The 21,275-nt window shown below is 32.8% G+C and overlaps 1 protein-coding gene across 11 annotated transcripts in view; it reads right to left on the bottom strand.

The window, feature by feature from the left end:
* Nucleotides 1-21,275, bottom strand: part of Gug (arginine-glutamic acid dipeptide repeats grunge) — a 135,314-nt gene that overhangs the window by 39,996 nt on the left and 74,043 nt on the right. For 10 of the 11 annotated variants that reach the window (XM_072523476.1, XM_072523481.1, XM_072523478.1 and 7 more), the window contains 4 exons: nucleotides 21,035-21,214; nucleotides 16,358-16,502; nucleotides 4,821-4,979; nucleotides 949-1,080 (listed from right to left, as the gene is read on the bottom strand). In XM_072523476.1, coding sequence (XP_072379577.1) covers nucleotides 949-1,080; nucleotides 4,821-4,979; nucleotides 16,358-16,502; nucleotides 21,035-21,214 — 616 coding nt within the window. The remainder of the gene's footprint in view (nucleotides 1-948; nucleotides 1,081-4,820; nucleotides 4,980-16,357; nucleotides 16,503-21,034; nucleotides 21,215-21,275) is intronic. The other variant, XM_072523483.1, reaches the window with a different exon arrangement.

The raw sequence follows: 21,275 nt of genomic DNA, 5'->3' as shown, positions 1-21,275 counted from the left end.
ATACTGAAGCGAGCGAGTTATTGGTCCTTTCTTTTTTGAAGAAAACTTGAACTCACAGAACTTTTTAGAATTTTTAAACACCGCGACTTGTGGGATGCTATTCATGAGCTCCCAATTAATGAACGATTAAATTTGTATATCCAGTTATATGGAATTAAGTTCATTACGCCAGAACCGTGAAGCAATGGCTAAATGAATATGTTCCGAACCTTTGGATAGGCTGGGGTAGTCCGTTGATAGATTGGCCACCCAGATCTTTAGATCTCACAATTTTAGACTTCTTTCTCTGGGGAGTTATCAAACAAAAAGTTTACCAAACCCGTGCAAGAGACGTAAACGAACTTCGTGCAAGAATTCGACAGGCATGTGCATTAATTACTCCCCAACAACTACGAAATGTAATTAGGAATATTCATAAACGCTACGACAAATGTATCCAATTAGATGGTGGATTGGTAGAGGCAACTAGGATTTAAACTAAAATTATGTTTCCATGTTTCTGTTAATACAGAGTGTTTTTTAAACGTTAATACAGAGTGTTTTTTTTCTTAGTGAGTTTTAAAATTTTAAGTTGTCATAAGTTTGTTATTAATAAATATATCTTAATGAAATTTTTGTCATAGCTATTTGAAGCTACTCTAAATCCAGTGGCGTACAAATTTTTTTTATAAAATAATCCCTAATACAAATTCTCCATTTTCGGCGAAGAAAAAGTATCGTAGAATGCCCTGAAAATTTAACTAAATATTTCATATTTTGTCCCGCAATAGACCTTTTATTACATGACATTAAAAATAAATTTGGTTAAAATCGGTTAACAACTTCAAATTTTATAGAGGTGTTTCCAATCTAAATGGGTCACACTGTATATATATATATATATATATATATATATATATATATATATATATATATATATATATATATATATATATATTATCAATATACCTGCTGACGGATTATTTCCTCCAGCTGCTGGAGCTGTGACTGGAGGTAGTTCATTTGTCTTTTTGTAGTGAGCCCTACAATCGTAACACAGAAGTTGCCGATCTTTGCCTCCAGGCTGCCAATCCTTGGAATCTAAAAATATAGTGGTTTAAGATTTAAAAATAAAAAAATGTAAAACTAAAAATAAATGGTGAATTTTAAAATTTTACGTATTCTTGTGGTAAAAGGACATGAGGCACCCAAATATTTTAGGAAATAATTTTTTTAATTCCGTAAATGTTATTTCGTTACTTTGAAGCCTGGCCCAGTCTATGTCTATAAGGGGAATACATAAATTCGCCGATGCCAGGAAACAAATAAGTTTCGCGGAAGATGTTTTTGCGAGGCTTGATTCACAATACCATAAACAAATTTTTTAACGTTTTTGTAGAGTTCAATGTTCCTTTTTTATCTGTTTTTGCAAAGAGGTTTTTGTAACTTTTATAAAAACAGCAAAAATTGTGAACTTAAAAAAAATGGGATCTCTCTTGAGTAGTGGTGCTTTTTAAAACTTGACGTAAGTTAGAAATTGTAAACCTTTTACTTATATTAGTGTTGTATTGTAGCCTAGTTCTGAGGATAGCTTTGTAAGCCGAAAGCGCTCAGCTAGGAATTAAATTTTTACACATATCAAAAATACTTTTTATTTTCCATTCTTTTATAATAACCTAAAGGTATAAATTATAACATTAACCATTATAACAATAAACTTTTATTAGCTCACTTGTTTTATTAATTTATTAGTATTAAACAGACTTCTCCGTTTTCATAAATTACTTTTCTGTTCCTGGATTATACATATATGTAAAAATTTGTCTTGTGAGACTGCTCGAAACATTACAATTTTTTTTTCGTATTTGAGATAGAATTTGAACTTATTTAGTCGAATTTAAGTTTATTCCCGAGTCTCTCATAATTTTTTCAGCTAATTACTAAGTTGAATTCATCATCACCGAATATCATTGGGGTCTGTCAACAGTATTGTAGGCTGTCTTAAAGTTTAGGATATGTAATGGAAGTCTGTCATACTTGGTAGTTTTTTCTATGTCGTATTCCATTATTTATGTAATTGTAATTAGACCAATATAATTATATTTTTTAATATCTACTTTGAAAGTAAAGACGGCAAGAGACGGTTCCCCAATAGAAAAACGATCAGTAGGAAGACACGAAAACGATGGAACGACAACTAACTGGAAGCACATTGAAGAACAGACATAGAACAGAGTCATGGCTACATAAAAAGAAGAAGAATATCTATTTTGAAATTATAATTCGTTGCATTTTTTTTAGAAAAGTAGTTTTAATTGTAATTATTTTTAAACTACATGTATTTTTAAACTACAAGAGACAGTTAACTGTACTGTTATGCATGTATCTATAGGCAAAGAATATGTCTAAATCTAAATAAATAATATTTATCAACTAAAGAGAAGATTCTATTCTTTCCCACATTTTTAAACTATGTACTAAAATCACAACCAAACGCCTGGACAGTAACTTAGATAAATATTAGTAAATTTCATCAACCTCGCAAACAGACTGGTTTTATTAGTGGATTCAGATAATCAAAATTTTAATATCCACATGAAATCTAAGTTCCTGTAGTTGGCTGTATACCATATATAACAAAATTTTTTATTAAAAATCCTTTATAAAAGGTATATAATTTAAAAAACCCAATCGGGCTATATCACAAAACGTTTTCAGAATCCATATTCCATCATCAGTGCACCTAAAAAGTATACAACCACTTAATTAAAAAGAACATGAAATTTAAATTTTGACCAAGGTTAATACAAAATGTGGTTAATACTTACTAGGTGGGTATACACGGATTGAGCCACTAAATAATATGTGGGTAAAAACCCGTTAAAAGTTGTTTTTTTTTTAATTTAGTTTACATTATATGGTGGTAAATATTGTGATGTTAAAGTTACCCGTGGATTTGGTAACGTCGTACGTTACCAAGTACGTTGGTAAGTCATACGTCGCCATGTTACCAAATCCACTGGTAACTTTAACATCACAATATTTACCACCATATAATGTAAACTAAATTACAAAAAACTTTTAACGGGTTTTTACCCACATATTTAGTGGCTCAATACACGTATACCCACCTAGTAAGTATTAACCACATTTTGTATTAACCTTGGTCAAAATTTCTTTTTAATTAAGTGGTTATATACTTTTTAGGTGCAATGATGATGTAATATGGATTCATAATATGTATCACCATAGTCAATATGGTGTCTCATATATGTGATCAATATGGCATAAAAAAGCAAACTGTTTCGGACATAAAAAAAAGATAAAAACAAAATAAATAAATTTGCATTCATGTGTGATGTAGGAGAGAACAGCAATCTCAGAAAACTAATGAAATTGGATCGTAAAACTTCACTGGAAGAAGCAATCTGAAAATGGTACGGGGGTCCAACAACTTTCTAGAGGGGTCCCAGTCCGGGTAATCGAATTGAAATCTGATGCAATTAAATTAGCAAATCATATGGACATACCATTCAGAGCAAGTGATGGATGGCTCTAGCGCTTTCGCAAAAAGCACGGAATCATGAATAAAAGAATTTACGACAAAGCTTCAACTGCCCCAAAAGAAGAAATAGAACCTTTTAGTTAAAAATTAATAGAACATTATAAGTAACGAAATGCTATTAGAATCTCAGATTTACAATATGTACTGACGAAACTGGTTTGTTATGGCGTACTTTGCCTGAAAGCACACAAGCCTCCAAATATGAAAAATCTAATTCTGGAAGAAAAATCAGCAAGAAGAGGATCTCAGCTTTGTGCTAACGCCGATGGATCGCATATATTGACTCCTGTAATGGTTGGCAAATCTCGTAAACCTAGCAACTTTAGCTGTATGTTTTTGTCAAAACATACAACATTGCTTATTCAACAAATGGATCAGGGAATAATTTTGGCAACCAAACGAATATATCGCAGAAAGTTTTTAGAGGATGTAATAGTTGTATTGATCGATGGAAATAATCCAAGAGGGCAGCGTACCTTGCAAATTACAATTTAAAGTCAACAGTTTTTAATTTTGCTGCAGCATGGGAGGAGGTGAAAGAGCAAACAATGAAACATGGTTGGAAGGATTTGTTTGATGGCCTAGATGCATACACAGATTTAGAAGGGTTAGAAGTTACTGATTTCTGTAGGACAATACATAATAATGCCGGAGAACATCATATAGCTGAGGAAGGTATAACACCATGACTGAAAGTGAAATAGCAGATGAAGTTATGAACCTAAAAAATAAGAATAGAAGTGATGATACCGAAGAAGGTGACAAAACAAGACTACTAAAAATGAAGTTATCAGAGGTAAGATCGCATCTCGACGATCTAATAACAGTTATTGATTATTCATCAGATAAAGAACTGCAACTGTGTTCTACGCATTTTCGTAATTTTAGAGAGTTGATCAAAAAAAAAAACAACAAACATCGAAAGTGCAAATGAAACCTGGATTCCTTTTCAAAACTGGATTACCGACAGCAAGCGCGTCGATATCAACAGCAACGTCACTTCACGACGAATGTCCGAATTCAATTAAATAGAACTTTGTTTGTATTTTCAATTTTTTATTTACATCTAAATACGTACAAATAAATAAATACTAAATAAGTAAAAAAAAAAAAGTTTTTTCGATTTATTTTAAACATATTTTTATATAACGGACTTTCGGCTTTAACGGACACCCCGTCCCCCCAACTAGTCCGTTATATCGATGTTTTACTGTACTTAATAAATACCTGATTGACTGTGTGAACAAACCTACGCTGCTAAATGTTTTTAACTTACTTGTTGTAAAGCAATGCGAACATCTATACTGTGCGTCCCGACTGTCGCTATCATCTTCGCTATCATTATCATCTTCCGTTACAGAACTGGTTTCACCAGGTTCTTTTCCGGGTTGAGGTGAAGGTCTATTGTTTTCTGCCTCTGGAGGAACGTTTCGTCCTAGAAATTCAGCAAATGTAATACTAAAGCATTCTGACTGTAAATAACTATCATTGTTGAAAGACATTCGGCATAAATAGTCACATTACGGAATAAAGTATACACTTTACATAATAAAAATTGATCTAGAATTGTTTATAAAGATTGTGGAAAATATTAATGCACTAGACGTTCAAGTGTTCCTTTTAAGTGACATAATTGGAGATATATTGAAGATTATCAGTAAAGTAAAGTAAAGCAGAACTTAGATTAAATACAATTGATTTGTTTAGTCAGGAATACTGGCTTCTGGTACATGAGGGTTACGGATCTTTAGAACAACCAGAATACTGTTAGAGAGGCAACCCACACCTTTAACAATTTAATTGTTTTAAGGTGGACGCGTGAAAAATAAATGCACTCTACCAACACAATGAAGCACACGAATTATACACAAACGCAACACACTCAAATCCTCACGACTTTAGCGAAGACACAATTCTGGTTAATAATACGCGATGCTAGAACATTACTTAGAGGACTAAGGGAGTGCTCAGTACTTCCTCAAAACTAATATAATATTCTCAACAAGGAAAACAGTAGAACCAGAAGACACAGTACAAGAAGAAATAACTAAAGAAAGAAAATCTAATCTTGACATCCCAGAAGATGAGTAAGATTATACATAAATAGATGGGCAACTATTAGAGCAATACAACTATATAAAATATTATGTACATGTTATATAGCATTTTTTTAATATTCACATATATTTTTAATATGTTCTTTACAACTGGCGTTGTTTTCCTGCCCCTAGTTTCCATTCCAGTTTAATTGTATTTATTTCATAGTTTCGTCTACATCGTCTCGCCTCCAGGCTTCGTCCTGGATGCCTTCATTCTGTTTGCTTGACCAAACTATGTTAATTGATTCTTTTGTACTTCTGTTTTGCTACATTTTTCATTTTATCTGTGCATTGCTGATTCTATCCATCCTTGTTAATCTACAACTTCTCATAAAATTCATCTCAGTAGCCTTTAATTCTTTCCTATTTCTTGTATATTCGTTTTTTTGTTGTTTTTATGATTTTATTGTTTCAGGGAATAGAGTATAGGCACCTAGTAATGTTTATATCTTTGTTTATTCTGAAGTTTATTTATTCGTGACTATTTCCGTCCTTTGCGTAACACCCCCTATTTATTCCCTTTATCCGCCATTTTTCAGAATCAGGTCTTCGATTGTGTTTTGCTCCTCTGCCAGATATATGTATTTCTCTAAGTCTATTGTGAGTCCACATTCTTCATATGTTCTTAGACGAATTAACTTAACAGTATTACGAATAAGAATATAAAGAAACAGAAGAGCGGGGGTTTTAGGGCCGAAAGATCAACAATAGGCATGTGCGTAATGCAAGTAATAGAAAAGGAAACCGAGGATAGGTTAGACCACGCAATCATCATCATTAAGAACCTGTATGCGTCCTCTGCTGGACATAGATCTCCCTCAACTCTTTCTATCTGTTGTCTTGTGCGGTTTGCATCTAGCTATTGCTAACACGCTTCAGGCCGTTAGTCCATCTGGTTCTCTGCTCCGTAGTGCTTATTGTCTTGGTCTCCACCAGACAATACGTTTTGTTCATAAGTTGTCTGATAATCTGGCGACGTGTGCTGTCAAATTCCATTTTAGCGACGCGATTTTTCGATGACGTCTGTTGTTTTTTTTACGACGTATTTCTTCGTTTGGGATTCGGTCTCTCACAAAGACAACAACATCTGGCGCTCCACAGCCCTCTGAGGCACGCGAATCTTATTCACTCCCTTTTTTGTGAGTGTCAATGTTTCCACCACATAAGTGAGTATAGGGAATACACATTGGTCAAAGATTTTCCTTTTGATGCTAATGGGGTCCGATTTAAATACATAGTTTAATTTACCAAACGCTGCCCAGGCTAATCCTATGCGACCAACAGAATTTCATGTCTTAAGTACTTATACAATGTAGTCTGCACAATATCCCTTCCATTAACAGCAATATTTTGATTTTACACCAGATTAGTTATTATTTGCCTCTTGTTCATATTAATCTTTAGTTCGACCTCCAAGGAAGCGTGATATAATTTTCTAAACATTATTATTGTATCATCCATACGATCGGCTATAAGTACGAAGTCATCTGCAAATCTCAAATGACTGAACTTCTCTCCATTTATGTTGATACCATGCTCGTTCAGATGTGCCTTCTTACAAGTATGTTCTAAAAGCGTCGTGGATAGCTTTGGTGAGACGGTATCTCCTTGCTGTACTCCTCGCTGTATACAGAATTTATTTGTTTCTTGTTCAGATAGTCTTACGCTAGCTGTGGCATTTTGGTAGATATATTTGATTATGTTAGTGTAGCGATGGTCTATTCGGCATTCTGATAATGCTTTAAATATTTTCTGATGACTTATGGCATCGAATGCTTTCTCGTAGTTCAACGGTTTGTTGTATTCTGCAGACTTCTCTATGAGGTTCTTTATCACTAGTAAGTGGTCGTTACTGCTGTATCCCGATCTAAATCCAGCTTGTCCTCTAGGTTGATAGAAGTCTAACTAAGCGTCCAGTCTTTTTTTGATAATTTTTGTTAAAAGTTTATATATGTGTAAGAGCAAACTAATGGGACGGTAGTTTTTTAGATCTGTTACGTCTCCCAGCTTGTGTAATAAAACAATGACTGCATTGTTCCATTGAGGAGTTTTTCCTTGGTAAATGCATTTAGTGAAAAGCTTGGCAAAAGCCTGGATAATTATATTTTCACCTAGTTTGATCGCCTCGATCACTACTCCGTCATAGCCGGGGGATTTGTTATTTTTCATATCTAAAAGTGCTGTTTTGATTTCGTATGGAAATATTTTGGCATTAATTCTGATTCCCGGTTTGTGATTTTGCTTTTCGTTGGTGCTCTCATACATTTCGCGATAAAAGAATTTGGCAATCTCAAGGTTTTGGTTCTATCTGTAATAATGTTTTCATCTTTGTTTCTTATTTTGTACATATTTTTGTTGCCTATATTCTTCGCATTTCGCCTCAAAACTTTTGTTTTCTTGAATTATTTTAGTTATTTCTCTTGTATTGTTTTCTCTTACGTCTTTTCGGATTGACTGGTGGATATCTTTATTTAATTTTTTATTGCTGTGTAGTTGAAGTCGTATTTTTCCGTCAGCTGTTTTCTTTTACCCAGCTCTTTGGTATTTTGGTTTATATTTTTCTTTATGGGTCAGAACGGTCTGGCAGCACACCCTTTCCGTTTCTTTTAATGCCTTGTTTATGCCATCATTTGCTTGATCTACATCTTTTATTTCGTCTTGTATATGTCTGGTTAGTGTATTTTCATACAGGTCGTTATTTTCTGTTGGAATCCATTTCTTTTTTTGTGTTTTTAGGATCATCTTCATTCTTTCCAATTTGACATTTAATCACATCTTAGCTCGGATTAATCTGTGGTCGCTTCCTATTAAAAATTTATTGAGTACTTCGATGACTTTGATTATTTCTTTTCTGATTGTTATGATATAATCTATATCATTTTTGACACTACGATCTGGGCTGATCCATGTCCATTTACGCTGAGGCTCTAAAAAAGAGTTCATCATGGATAAATTTTCCTGGTTTTAGTTCAGTAATCGTTGCCCTCGTTCATTTCTTTCGCCATATCCATACTTACCCATTGCTACTTCTGCATCAACTTGTTTAAACCCCATTTTTGCATTAAAGTCGCCCATAATTATTGTGTAAGATGCTGGTGTGGCATTTAAAGCTGTTTATATGTTCTCTTTCAAATCCTAAAATTCTTCAATTTCTTCATAATAGTGGTAGTCGTGGGAGCGTATGTCTGGATTACCTTAAAATTATATCTTGCATGACCTGTTTTATTCTTTTCAGCTCATCTTCCAGTTCCATCATCTTCTGGTCTGATAAGAGCTCTAATATTGTAAGAAGTAATATGCATTTGTCGCTCTTTATAGTAACATGATTTTTTTCGGGGATTCTTAGCACCCTCTACTCCAAACCTGTTCCAACCGCTACCTTGGTTGATGGTGTTGGAGCCGCCGGAGACTGAGAGCTGTTTAGTAGTTTCGTTTTTCATGGAACAAACGCATTAAGAGACATACATTTACTATTTTTTGTGGAAATAAATATTTATAAAGACGAAAATTAATGATTTTGAGCTTAATGCTTAATTTAAGCATTAAGTTATAATTTTTTATGACACTTTTAAAGTGCAAAACAGTGTTTTTTTATAATTATTTTTATCACATTAAATCAACATTTTAAGGTAAAATGAGTACAATATTATGAAAGTAAATACTAAAGCTTTAATTTAAGCTAAGGTTCAAAAATGTAATTTTTCGCTATTTTTAGTTTTTAAAATAACTTTTGTAAAAATTATTTCTTTCTATGCAAAAATCATTACATTGTAGCTCTTTTAATTACAAATCAAATGAGACTTCTCAAGATCCGATCGGTCAACTCGTTTTCGAGACACGTTTAATTGTTTTAAAAATTCTTAAATGTTTATAAATTTTGCGAAGCCAGACTTTTTTTAAGATAGAGATATAATTATAAACAGATTCTCTTCTTTGTCGATTATATTTTTATGCAGAAATTAAAAATTTTACTAAAGTTATTCCAAAAATAAAAAATGGCAAAAAAATTGACATTTTTTGACCCTCAATCGTTAATTTTGTATAAACTATTTAAAATGCAGTATGGCTCAAATTAGAGCTGTTTTATATAATTTCATTATATTGTACTTATTTTACTTTAAAATATTGATTTGATAGAATAAAAATAATAAAAAATACAGTGTTTTCCACTTTAAAAGTGCCATAAAAAATTATAACACTTGGAGGTTACTCTAAGCATTGCCCTTCATAAGGCCGCACTGGTTTCAAAAATTCACTAATTAATGCACGTGTTTTTCTTTACAGCTTGGCCTGGCCTATAGTAACAGTCCCCGTATGTACCTGATACAGCTCACGAAGTAACCGAAGTGCTCACAAGGCTGAAGCTAGAGTTAATCATATATACTGTCGAAATGATGAACAAATTCCATAAGTAACCATACGTCAAAACACCCTTTGACTCTATTAGAAACTACAACCAGAAATTTAAGTATTCGGAGGTATGACGGCTCAAAGCTTTCTAAAATTGCGAAAAATTGGATTGGGAAAACTGGAGATTTTCATCAGATTATATATTCACTACAATTTATACTCTAGAGCCGTCACTAGACAGGACTGTTATATAAGATTGGCGTTACAGTATTACAGATTATATGAAGAAAATCTAAAAATATAAAAATTCCTTTTTCAAGTCAAGTCTTAGACAATGATAGTTCTTTACAACAAAAATATAAACCGTTAGTTCTGTTAGTATTCAACTCTAATTTAACTAAGTAATACTGATCTACACTAAGAAAACACACAGCTTTTCAAAAATCTGAGAATATTGAAAATTTGTAATATCCAAATTTCTTGCTGTATGTTTGTGGTGGCCTAAGACATTAAATTTGATCAAAAATATAAATGAGGCCCTACTAAATCGATAATACATGCTTGTGTTATTGATTAAAATCAAAATACTGTTTTAAAATACTTATTCCTCGTCTAAAGTAGGTCGCGTTTGTGGCACCAAATATAATATATATTTCTCACATATTCGCTAAATAAGCTCACTTCTTTCTAACTAGAAACTTAGTTTTAGCATTTTGATATGATTGTTTTTTAAATAAGAATTTATATTTGTAATTGTAAGACTTACTGTGTACTGCAGTAAAAAATGTTATAGATATTTTTGTTCGATGACGAAAGTAAAAAACGAGAAACAACTTTTTTTTAAACTTTTGTGATAGAATTTATCCGGACAGGATACTTTTATTTTAGAACAAACACAAATTCGTTTTCTTTAAACCATTTTCTTAATATCCAGAAATTATTAGGCTTGTGAGTCCATAACAGCTTGAAACTTCAAGCAAAGCTTATAACAACTGGAGACGCAAGATAAACTTGTTACTGCTGCCAGAGCATAAAGGATATGCTGGTAAGGATATTGATGATAGCCTTGCAAAAAGAAGAACTAATTTTCCCCACCAAAAAGGTTATAAACGCCTCCTTTGCGTTACGCAAAATTAGTCTTAAGAATTTCGAAAAACTGAACTCATGTTCAATGAGAACATGTGTTCGTAAGAAGTACTGATCAGTCAAATATCATCTAGATGAACTGGCACAGTGAACAGAGACACATGCCGATTTTGTGAAAATGCAGAGGGAACGGCTGAACATACGAGATCTGGCAATTAAGTTAAGAGACTGTTGGTACAACATCTTTATTGAACGAGCTTTTATAATTTTTCATTTTTCCTCTTCAATATACTCTCCTTCCGCACCGTTTCATGCAAACCTTCCATTATGCAAAGCAGCGCTGTCCGCTAATGGCCAAGATCCCGGAGTTTTTTTCCACATTTCGGGTCACTTTTTATCGGAGTCTTTGTACATATATATATATATATATATATATATATATATATATATATATATATATATATATATATATAAAGTAGTTGTAGTAGTAGTATTATTGACTGACACGTTATATAAAATAAAGTTTTATTTTGAGGTTGCAGTCATTAATAGGGCAGGAAAGTGAAACTCTTTGTTCTTTATCAATAATACCTATATAATTTTAATAAGTTAAGTTTTAATGTTTTGTAAATTTGAAAATTTAATGGATTAACCTCATGTTCATATCCTGAAGAAGCAAATAAATTTTGCGAAAGCTTGATAAAGAACAAAGAGTTTCACTTTCCTGCCCTATTAATGACTGCAACCTCAAAATAAAACTTTATTTTATATATATATACATATATATATATATATATATATATATATATATATATATATATACATATATATATATATATATATATATATATATATATATATATATATATATATATATATATATGTTACACTTGAAATTTCCGCGAGAGCTATATATGGTTTCTGTGGTTTTCCGGGTTTGACTCCACGTTGAATAATTATTATGGTTTTAGCACTAGCAAGAAGCGTGACTACCTGACTTGAAAATGGCAAGTGCGACCTTGCCGAAACGTCGCAAGGCCTACACCTTACACCTATAATTTGAATTTTATTGTTATTTTTTAGAAATCATATGTTAAATCAAAATAAAATGTGATGTGAATGATTCCCATTGCAGGAGAAACAAGATTAAAAAAACCAATGAGTGTGACTTCCTATAATGGCGAAAGTAACAAAAATGGTCCCCACAACAACAAACGAGGAAGTTGCTGAAGCACTTCAAAAAATAACAAAAAGGTAAAGCTGTTGAACTCAGATGATATCCCTGGAAATGGAAATGTGGACAACTTTAGGAGAGATAGGAACAAGTTGGCAAACAGGTTTGTTTATTAGAAATATGGAAACGTGCCAAACGTAAGCCAAATGGAGAAGCAGTATATTAATCATCTTCATCTTCTATCTGTCGACTCTCGAAGGAGTATAGTGACATCCTGTCCAGATCGCTGGTATCGTGATTCCCCATCCTTCTCTATCTTGAGCAGTTGGGGTAGCTTCATGTAAACCATGACCGATAATTCCTGTGGCTTGATCCACCCAGCGTGTGGGAGACTTTCCTAGTAATCGTTTGCCACTAATTTTAACCATATGTTTAGTTGTTTTATAATTGAAAAGTTGGTGCGATGCAACGACTTTTTATTATTGCAATGGTATGTATATTGACTCAAACCATTCCTTTGGCCACTGACCATTTTGCCAAACCATGTCACATAGCCTATTTCTCCAATTGCTTTATCTCGACGACGGAATCATCAAGTGACTTATTATTTTTTTTGTTCTGTACAGCCTTCTCCACTTCCGCTCTAAGAATTGCAGGTTCCATTTCTATCTGACTATAGTTCGGATGATAATTCTCGGTTACGTCAGTATCCTGTAACAGTTTTTCGCAGTACTGTACCATCAATCTTGTTGGCATATGTGATCGTTTCTGCTCCATTAATATAATAGCCCGTATTTGGAAAAACAAAGGAGATGTTCAACAATACACACACTACACGACCATAAAACTACTTATTCATACCATAAAAGTATGAGAGAATAAATGATCGACGGATTTGTGAAAAACTGAACTATCCGAAACTCAGTTTAGAGTTATGTAAGACAGATCAACCACAGATGCACTTTTTATGAGGTAGCTGATTTAAAAATATAGAAATAAAGAAACCAATACTCATATGGTATTCATGGATCTTTGGTTATAGTCTTAATAGGCCTGAACTTCATACGCCGCTTCATAAACTAAAAATCGATTTTAAAACTTTATTCCAATATAACCTGGAACCACATAAACTCTTTTCTCAATATACAGAAGGGTAAAACTTCCCCTGTCGTGAAACGGACAGACCTGCTGACGAAAGCAAGATTCATTCGTGCATCCATTGAAATGTCCCCTAAGACCCAAGATCATAGAATTAAAGTCAGTTATGCACAACCCGCTTCTTAATACACCACTCTGCAAAACCCCTTAGGTTGTCTCCTGTATACTTTCTTCATTTGCTCCTTGTCATAGAGACATATATTTATTGTCTGTCAGAGCCTGCTAAATTCGGTTAATTACTACACATTTTTCTTCATTTAGTAAGATAATTGAGCCGCTTCTTTAATTTTTCTCTTTTTGTTGTCTGTTTCTTTCATGACTATTGATGCATTTTTCCATGGTACATTGTGCTCATTATCCCAGTCATGTTTGCATATGTGGGATCTGTTAAAATCTCTGTTTTTGATCTCTCCTATGTGTTGTTTGGTTTGGTTTTAGATCTCAGTGTGTTGGTTGTTTTGAATGTCGTTGTGATGTTTGTGTATTTATTTACTATCCTTTTTAATTTTTCTGATAAGCCCTATACATATTATGTCATTGATATCTTAAAATCCTTTCTTGTATTTCTGGATCGGTTTCGTTTAGTTTTTCTTGTGAAATTCCTTGTTTTTAAACGTTAATGGAGAGTAAGTCTTTGTTAAGATCTTTGTTAGAATGATTCACTTTTTGATATTTCTGTTGTGGTTTGAGTGATAATTTAAATATCTGTTGTAGGTTGGTTTTCTGTAGACTTTGCATAGCCTGTATTCTACTTTGTGATTAACACATCCAGGAAATGTACTGAGTGACTTAAGGATAAAAGGAGAATGTAAAAAAATATATTGACATAAAATTAGATATTAGACTGGTAACACGGATACCGCATTATTTTTTGACGCGCAAAAACTATGTTCAACAATAAACAAAAAATAAATTACTACAGATATTTCATACAGTATCGTAATCCGTATTTATATTTCTAAAGTAAAGCTCATATACAATGAGAGAAATAATATACAATACTGGTACAATAAAATTAACAGAAATCAAACAATCATGCATCATCTACCCTTGATAAACAAAACTACTATCAACAATATCACCCATAAAATACCAACTCAAAATACATCTCTAGTGTCTAAAAAATATCTTTACTTATTAATCATTGGAGTTTTAATTATCAAACCTGAATATTTTTAACTCAAAATACTAAATTAAGAGTTGCTTGTTCGAACATATTAAAGGGAGAAATCACTGTTTTGAAAATAAAATTGACCACCTATTTTATCATATTACGAGGGTTGTCACAAAAGTTTTGACAGAGAGACAAATAAAGCATTATTTATTTAGTCATGGATACAATAATATGAAGTATGAAAAGAAGATCAAGACATATTAAAACTACATTTACTCTTTATTTAATAGTGGATCTTTAAAGATACGTCGTCAAAAGAAATTACAAATAAATATATTTTTTAAAAGTATGTATGCCAGTCTGTGCAATGTATCTTATAAATATAAATTAATACACGCTTGCTTTATAACATATTGTGAGCTGCCATATGTAGCATTTCTAAAGGAAAGTTAACAAGCGAAATGCTACTTAGAAATGAAATTGTACCTGCCATGAAAAATAAGTTTGGAGCCAATTTTAACGAGATATTGTTTCAGCAAGACGGAACTCCAGTCCATTTTTGTATAAATGTTCGGCGTTATTTACGACTATATCAGACATTTTCCGGACGATGGATTGGTAGATTAGCTCAGAAAAGCGAATTTAAGACAATCGTGGGCAGATATGAAGAATGAATATTGAATATGTAAGGAGGCTACACCATAATTGGTAGAATATGGTATGAAAATGATGGTGATGATGATATATATTATAAATTTTTTCACCATATTCCAAATGTGCAAAGCATGTATCCCAACATAAATTGAGCAACAGTGCCTACAGCACATTTGATCTTAACATTTCTGTAGCAAAACACTCAATGCACAATAATTCATAACCCGTCTGCACAACCAAACTGCGTTTCATCTTGATCTTCTTCACACTTACTCCTTATTCTACAGTAAATGATACGTAGGAATAACTTTAAGATCTGACTCATAAGACTTAACGTCTATAGTCGCGACAGTGTTTTGGACTAAAGTTATGAATAAACTATACAAAGAGTAACAAGAAAACATGATTGAGAAAAATCTTCAAATTATATGTATTCTAAACAGGAAACGGATTTAGCTGTACCAAAAGCTACAGCAGATGCGTATACAAATTTATACGGCAATTCAATATATAATAATCTGTCAGAAATACTTCTGATTTCAGCTAGAGCAAAATGAAGCAGCAAATGGAAGAAGTAAGTAGTATGTTTTTTGACAAAAAATACAATAAAACTGAAAGGTAAATAAAGATATTATGGGTTAAAGATGGTTCTTGTTTCAAGGCAGAGATAATCATCACTATTAGAAAGACTCGCCGAGTGTCATGTTCCTCGAAGAAATATGAGAGGAAGAAGAAAGCAGAGCGGGAGACATGTTTGTGAAGTTGACTTTAATTTATTTTCTCAAGCAATAGATATAAGGGAAATTATTTATGATTAATTTAAAATATTCACGAAGTACATATTCGGAGTATATGAATATTACTTTGTTCATAGTAAGATATTAACAATGCGTGACTGACTATAATTACTAGTATTTATATGCATCATTTATTACACAATATTTCCAACTGAAGTAACATCGAACAGTGAAAAAAAATGTGACTTGTTACTTTGGATATCTAAAATTACTGTTTTTAAATAAGAAATTTAAAGAAATTAAACATCGACACTAGAGACATCTACAGATAAAATCTCAACATATACCTTGTGGTTGTTGGTCTTGGTGCGGTAAAAAAAGTGATAGTGATTGAAAAAATTCAATCTTTTAGGCCACCACTAACCACAAATTCAAACTTACCTGAATTAGATGATGTATTACCTCCTCTACTGTTACGTGTGTTCCTGATCCTTCTTAAAGACCCTTGTCTACGCCGCCGGTGAGGCCGGTTATTATTCGCACCGGGAGTTTTCTTCCACAAATAGTAGAATTCCACCAATTCCGGCTAAAACAATAATATTTCAAGAACTATTGCCTACGGAAACAAAAAATTCTAATAAGGAGAAAGGTCAAAATTTGAAGATTTCAAAATGATCTAACTACTCCCATAAATCAAAATCGAGTATTAAAAGTCTAACCAACTAAAGAAAAAGAACAGTACAAAGCCAAAATCTTGAATGGCTCTGCTAATTTAAAATTTGAATTACATGCCATAGCACTTGTTAATTACAATTTATCCATAATTATTTAAAGATTTAATCAATAATTCGAAAATATTCGTAAAATTCTATAACGAAGCTTGGATACCTTAGCCTTTAACTGGAGAGGCCTTATTTTAATGCACATGCTATCAACAAACCAAATACGAGAGCTGCCGTTTTAGTTTTGCATATAGCCATAAAGATAAAAATATATAGACTTAAAATACTTTATTGCTTTTCAAAATGTCCCACCAAGATCCATACACTTTTGCATACGTTCAAACCAATTGGTAAAACAGTTATTCCAGTCTTCAGCTGCCACCTGCAAAAATAGTTGTTTTAAAGGCATCGATGGCTTCTTCTGGCTACTGCTGGAAGTGCTGCCCACGCATTAAATTCTTGATTTTTGGGAACGTGAGGGTTGGGAGATAGGTTGGGGCTGTACGGTAGATAATTTCTCGTAAAGAAACGGTTATATAGCAATCAGAATTAACCGTTTTTCGATCTTCTAAAGCAATTGTTGCCACATGATTAGATTTTGACACAAAAGTTGCGAACATTTTCTTTGGCACACTTCGAGAATGGATCACTTTTGTTGGGTTTTCCTCATCTTAAAACACCCACACAGCGGATTGGCGTTTATTTTCCGGTTCGTAGGAGTAAATCCAAGATTCATCGCCACTAACAATGCTACAAACGTTTTTTGAGCTTCTTTTGCTGAACCGTTTCAATGGTTTTCGACACCAATTGACGCGAACCGCTTTTTGCTCTTCTGTGAGCAAATGAGGGATCCAACGCAAAACGAACATCGTAACACCCAGTTCTTCATGTAGGATCTTTTGGATAGAGGTTTTTGAAATGCCCAAAGATGCCTCTATCTCCCGGTATGTTACACGGCGGTCATCTTTAATTAGCTGACAAACCGAATCAATGTTTTGCCATGGCTGTTATTTTGGGTGGACCTGGCCTGGATTCGTCGCTGAGACTCTAGCGACCACGTTGAAATTCGTGTGATGCTTCATTCCCAAACACAGAAACCATTTCAGCGAAACATGCTGTTGGGATAATCCTCTCCGAAAATTAAAAAAAATGTTCTCGGCTCAGATTCATTTTTCGACCAACTTGCTAATTTCAAAACTTCACTGTTTCTACACGACTTTTTTATATTTAATATTTTAGTAAATTTAGATGTTTAGGCAGTATTCGCACTATTCTTGTAACACTGCTGAAATATGTATTCACAACAGATATATGCAATACTCGAAAGAAAACAGCATGGGTCCAGCTACGAGATATCTGCCAAAGAAACTTTTAATATGTTTTGCATGTAGTTTACGGCTTTTTTTGTTAACAAAAAAGATTATTATTTTTGGTTTTCCTATTGCAATATGTTGTGTCATGAATTAATGAGATTAGTATTGTAGTTTTATTTTTTTTTCGCCACATGAGATACAATTGTGCACTCTTCTCTAAATTAATATACACTAACACCATTTTCTATGATTTTATTAGTTAAAAGGGAGATATTTCGTGTTTATTCTTTATTAAAGTGCCTACATGGTAGTAATGGGACGGGAAATTTAATACCGGTGATTTAATAACGCTGATTCAGAAATCAAAGTTAACTACCAATCCTTATAACAATTTCGTTATCGTCTTACAAAATATGTTTATATAATAAATATTATAATCTACAAGGAAAATGGATTTCCTGTAGTCGACTGTATACCATAAATCAAAAATTTTTTATTTAAAAATTCCTCTATAAAAAGGAATCTTTATTTAAAAAACAACCCATTATGGTTCCATCACAGAATGTTTTCGGAATGGCAATTCCATCATCAGTGCTGTTACTAGGTATACATGAGTGAATCCAGCCCATTATATATGGGTAAAAACCCTTTAAATGTTGTTAAATTTGTTATATTACATTGTGCCGACAATTTTATATGATGTTAAAGTTTTAAACAGATTTACTTCATGGCAACGTTAAACTCCCAACTGGGAGTAATAGCCTGAGACGACGTCTCCATATGTACCTTAGGTAGCTCAGTTGCTACCTAAGGTCCATATTGAGATATCGTCTCAGGACAAGCAACCACAGTTGGTAGTTTTACTGAGCTACCTAGGTCCATATTGAGACGGCTCAGGGCCAGCAACTCCAGTGGGGAGTTTTACGTTGCCATGACGTAAATCTGTTTAAACTATAACATTACAATTATCAACAAAAATGTAATATATAACAAATTTAACAACATTTTAAAGGGTTTTTACTCATATATTTTGGATTTTGGTGGCTTCACTCATGTACACCTAGTAATGGCACTGATGATGGAATTATTATTCCGAAAACGTTATGTGATGTAGCCCGAAAGGGTTCTTTTTTTAAATAAATATACCTTGTTATTAAAGTTTTTTTAAATAAAATATTAGGATATTCACGGTGATTAACATCTGGTTATTTAACAATAGTGAAGTAAGTAGTACTGGTCGCCTGACTGAATGAAAATGACAAGTTCTGAGTTAAACAGTAAGTGGGCTGTTTTTACGACAGGAATTTCCATAGGCATTTTATGTTAATATCAACTGATATTTCTCTTTTTAAAATAATGACATTAAAGGTATTTAAAAAAAGGGTATTGAATATGTTTAATAATATTTTAAAAAATTCTTAAAAGTTTATATAAAATGAAATTTTAGATTTTTAGTTTTATTTAAAGAGGAAGCGGTGTCAAGAAAATTTTATAGTGGTTTAAATGGATTACTTTATTGTTAAAATTGTAAATTTATTATTATAAGTCAGACCATCTAGTTGCGTTAGTGAAACATATTCAATTTTTATTATCAGTTTTATAGGATTACTGTGACCACCTGTTACTGTACAAAAAAGAACGTTGATCACTGTCACCGTTAAAATCAGCGTTATTTAAAAATCCCGTTTACTGATCACGGCGTGATTTAAAAATCATTCACCACCACTACTACATAGTATCTAAGATTATTTTTTACCAACATATCTTTTAGCTCTACTGACGAAAACCACTTGCGCGCCGATATGTGTCTGCTAATGCAGATCAAAGGTTTGATAACGTCAATATAGTTTGTGTTGCTTTTGACTATCTCTTCAAGCAAGAAGTAGCTCTTCAAGTAAGAAGCTTATTCCATCCGAGTCTTTTCTACGCTATATTTATCTATATCGCCAATATTAAATATAGGTATTCCATAATTTCTTTGATTCTTTTCCATCATCACCATATTCGGTTTTTTAAACGTACCCGCTCTTCCGGTAGGGATCTAGAGAGGAGTAACACCAAGATGCAAGCCCTCATCTCTGGCCGTACTGCTTATCCAAAAGTCGATCAGATACACCGCTGTATTCCAGTCTAGCAAATGTAATTCGGCCGCCTTGTCAATCCTGAGAGTTTATTGAGGTCGTCTGCCCATAGCGTTTGTGGCCTTCCTTGTACTCTACTGTTTTCCTAAGGACTTGACCGTACGATTAGATTAGTAAACCTTTTTTCTTCATAACTGATTTGTGGCTTGCAAATTATCATATTAGTCAGACTATTTCTCACCCTACATCATTTTCGTTTTCTCTCAAATCCATTATTTGTTTATCCTTAAGCTTTATACTTAACATACCCTTTCATTAACTAATATTTGACGTTTCGATTTCAACTCCGGAAATCGTTCTCATAAAAGGTTTTTTTTGCACAAATTATTTAGAAATGTGTATAACCAAAGATTTTGTTATTAGTTATGTCATTTCAAAGTTGACTGTCTTGTAGGCCAATAGCTCGTAGTGGCTAAAACACATTATGAGGTTGGTTTTATTACCATAGGAATATCAAACTCTGACGGCTTTTGTGTGTTTCATGTTATATGTTTGTGTAAAGATTTTTATCACAATCATAACCCCCATAATTGTTTTTTAATCCCATAAAAAATTCGAATAATTAGATTTTAACTTGGTCAATATGTATGTGTACGTGTATGTGTACTTATTATTCCTCTAACGACTCCGCCAATGGCTCAGGAAAGTATCTCTATTACCCAATGTCAAAATCATTTAAAAAACATGTCCTTAAATCATTTTTTCTGAAAAAAATTGGCTTAAGGAACGATACTTAATAGCCTGATGACTAAAATATCACTGATATAATTTTTGAAGAATTTCATTACTATTTAAATGGGAATAAGCCACAATTAAAGTTTAAAGCAAGGTTATTGACGTTTCTTTCCACTTCTGGAAATCGTTGTCTTAAATCTGTAAATAGTAATTACTCTAAAATGCCACAAGAAAATACGTGTCCCCAATATTATTTCTAAAACTTACCGTATCTCTATGAGGTAAAAGATCTTTTCTTATCCTAAAAAAGTTTTTGCCAAATTGTCGAAGACCCTTAACGAACCGTTTCGTTTCTTCTTCACTCCATTTTTTGTCGATACCTTTAGGTACTGGACATTTTACCAGAGCCTGCAACGCTTTACCTGGATCATATCCAGAATCGTGCAACTGAAAAGACGTTACTATTAATAATACGTAAAAAACAATAATAAACGTTTTAAAAATATTT

This window comes from Diabrotica undecimpunctata, chromosome 2, assembly GCF_040954645.1.
Source record: "Diabrotica undecimpunctata isolate CICGRU chromosome 2, icDiaUnde3, whole genome shotgun sequence".
Lineage (NCBI taxonomy): Eukaryota > Metazoa > Arthropoda > Insecta > Coleoptera > Chrysomelidae > Diabrotica > Diabrotica undecimpunctata.
Note: the sequence above shows the minus strand (reverse complement) of the source record. Positions and strands in the feature narration are given on the sequence as shown.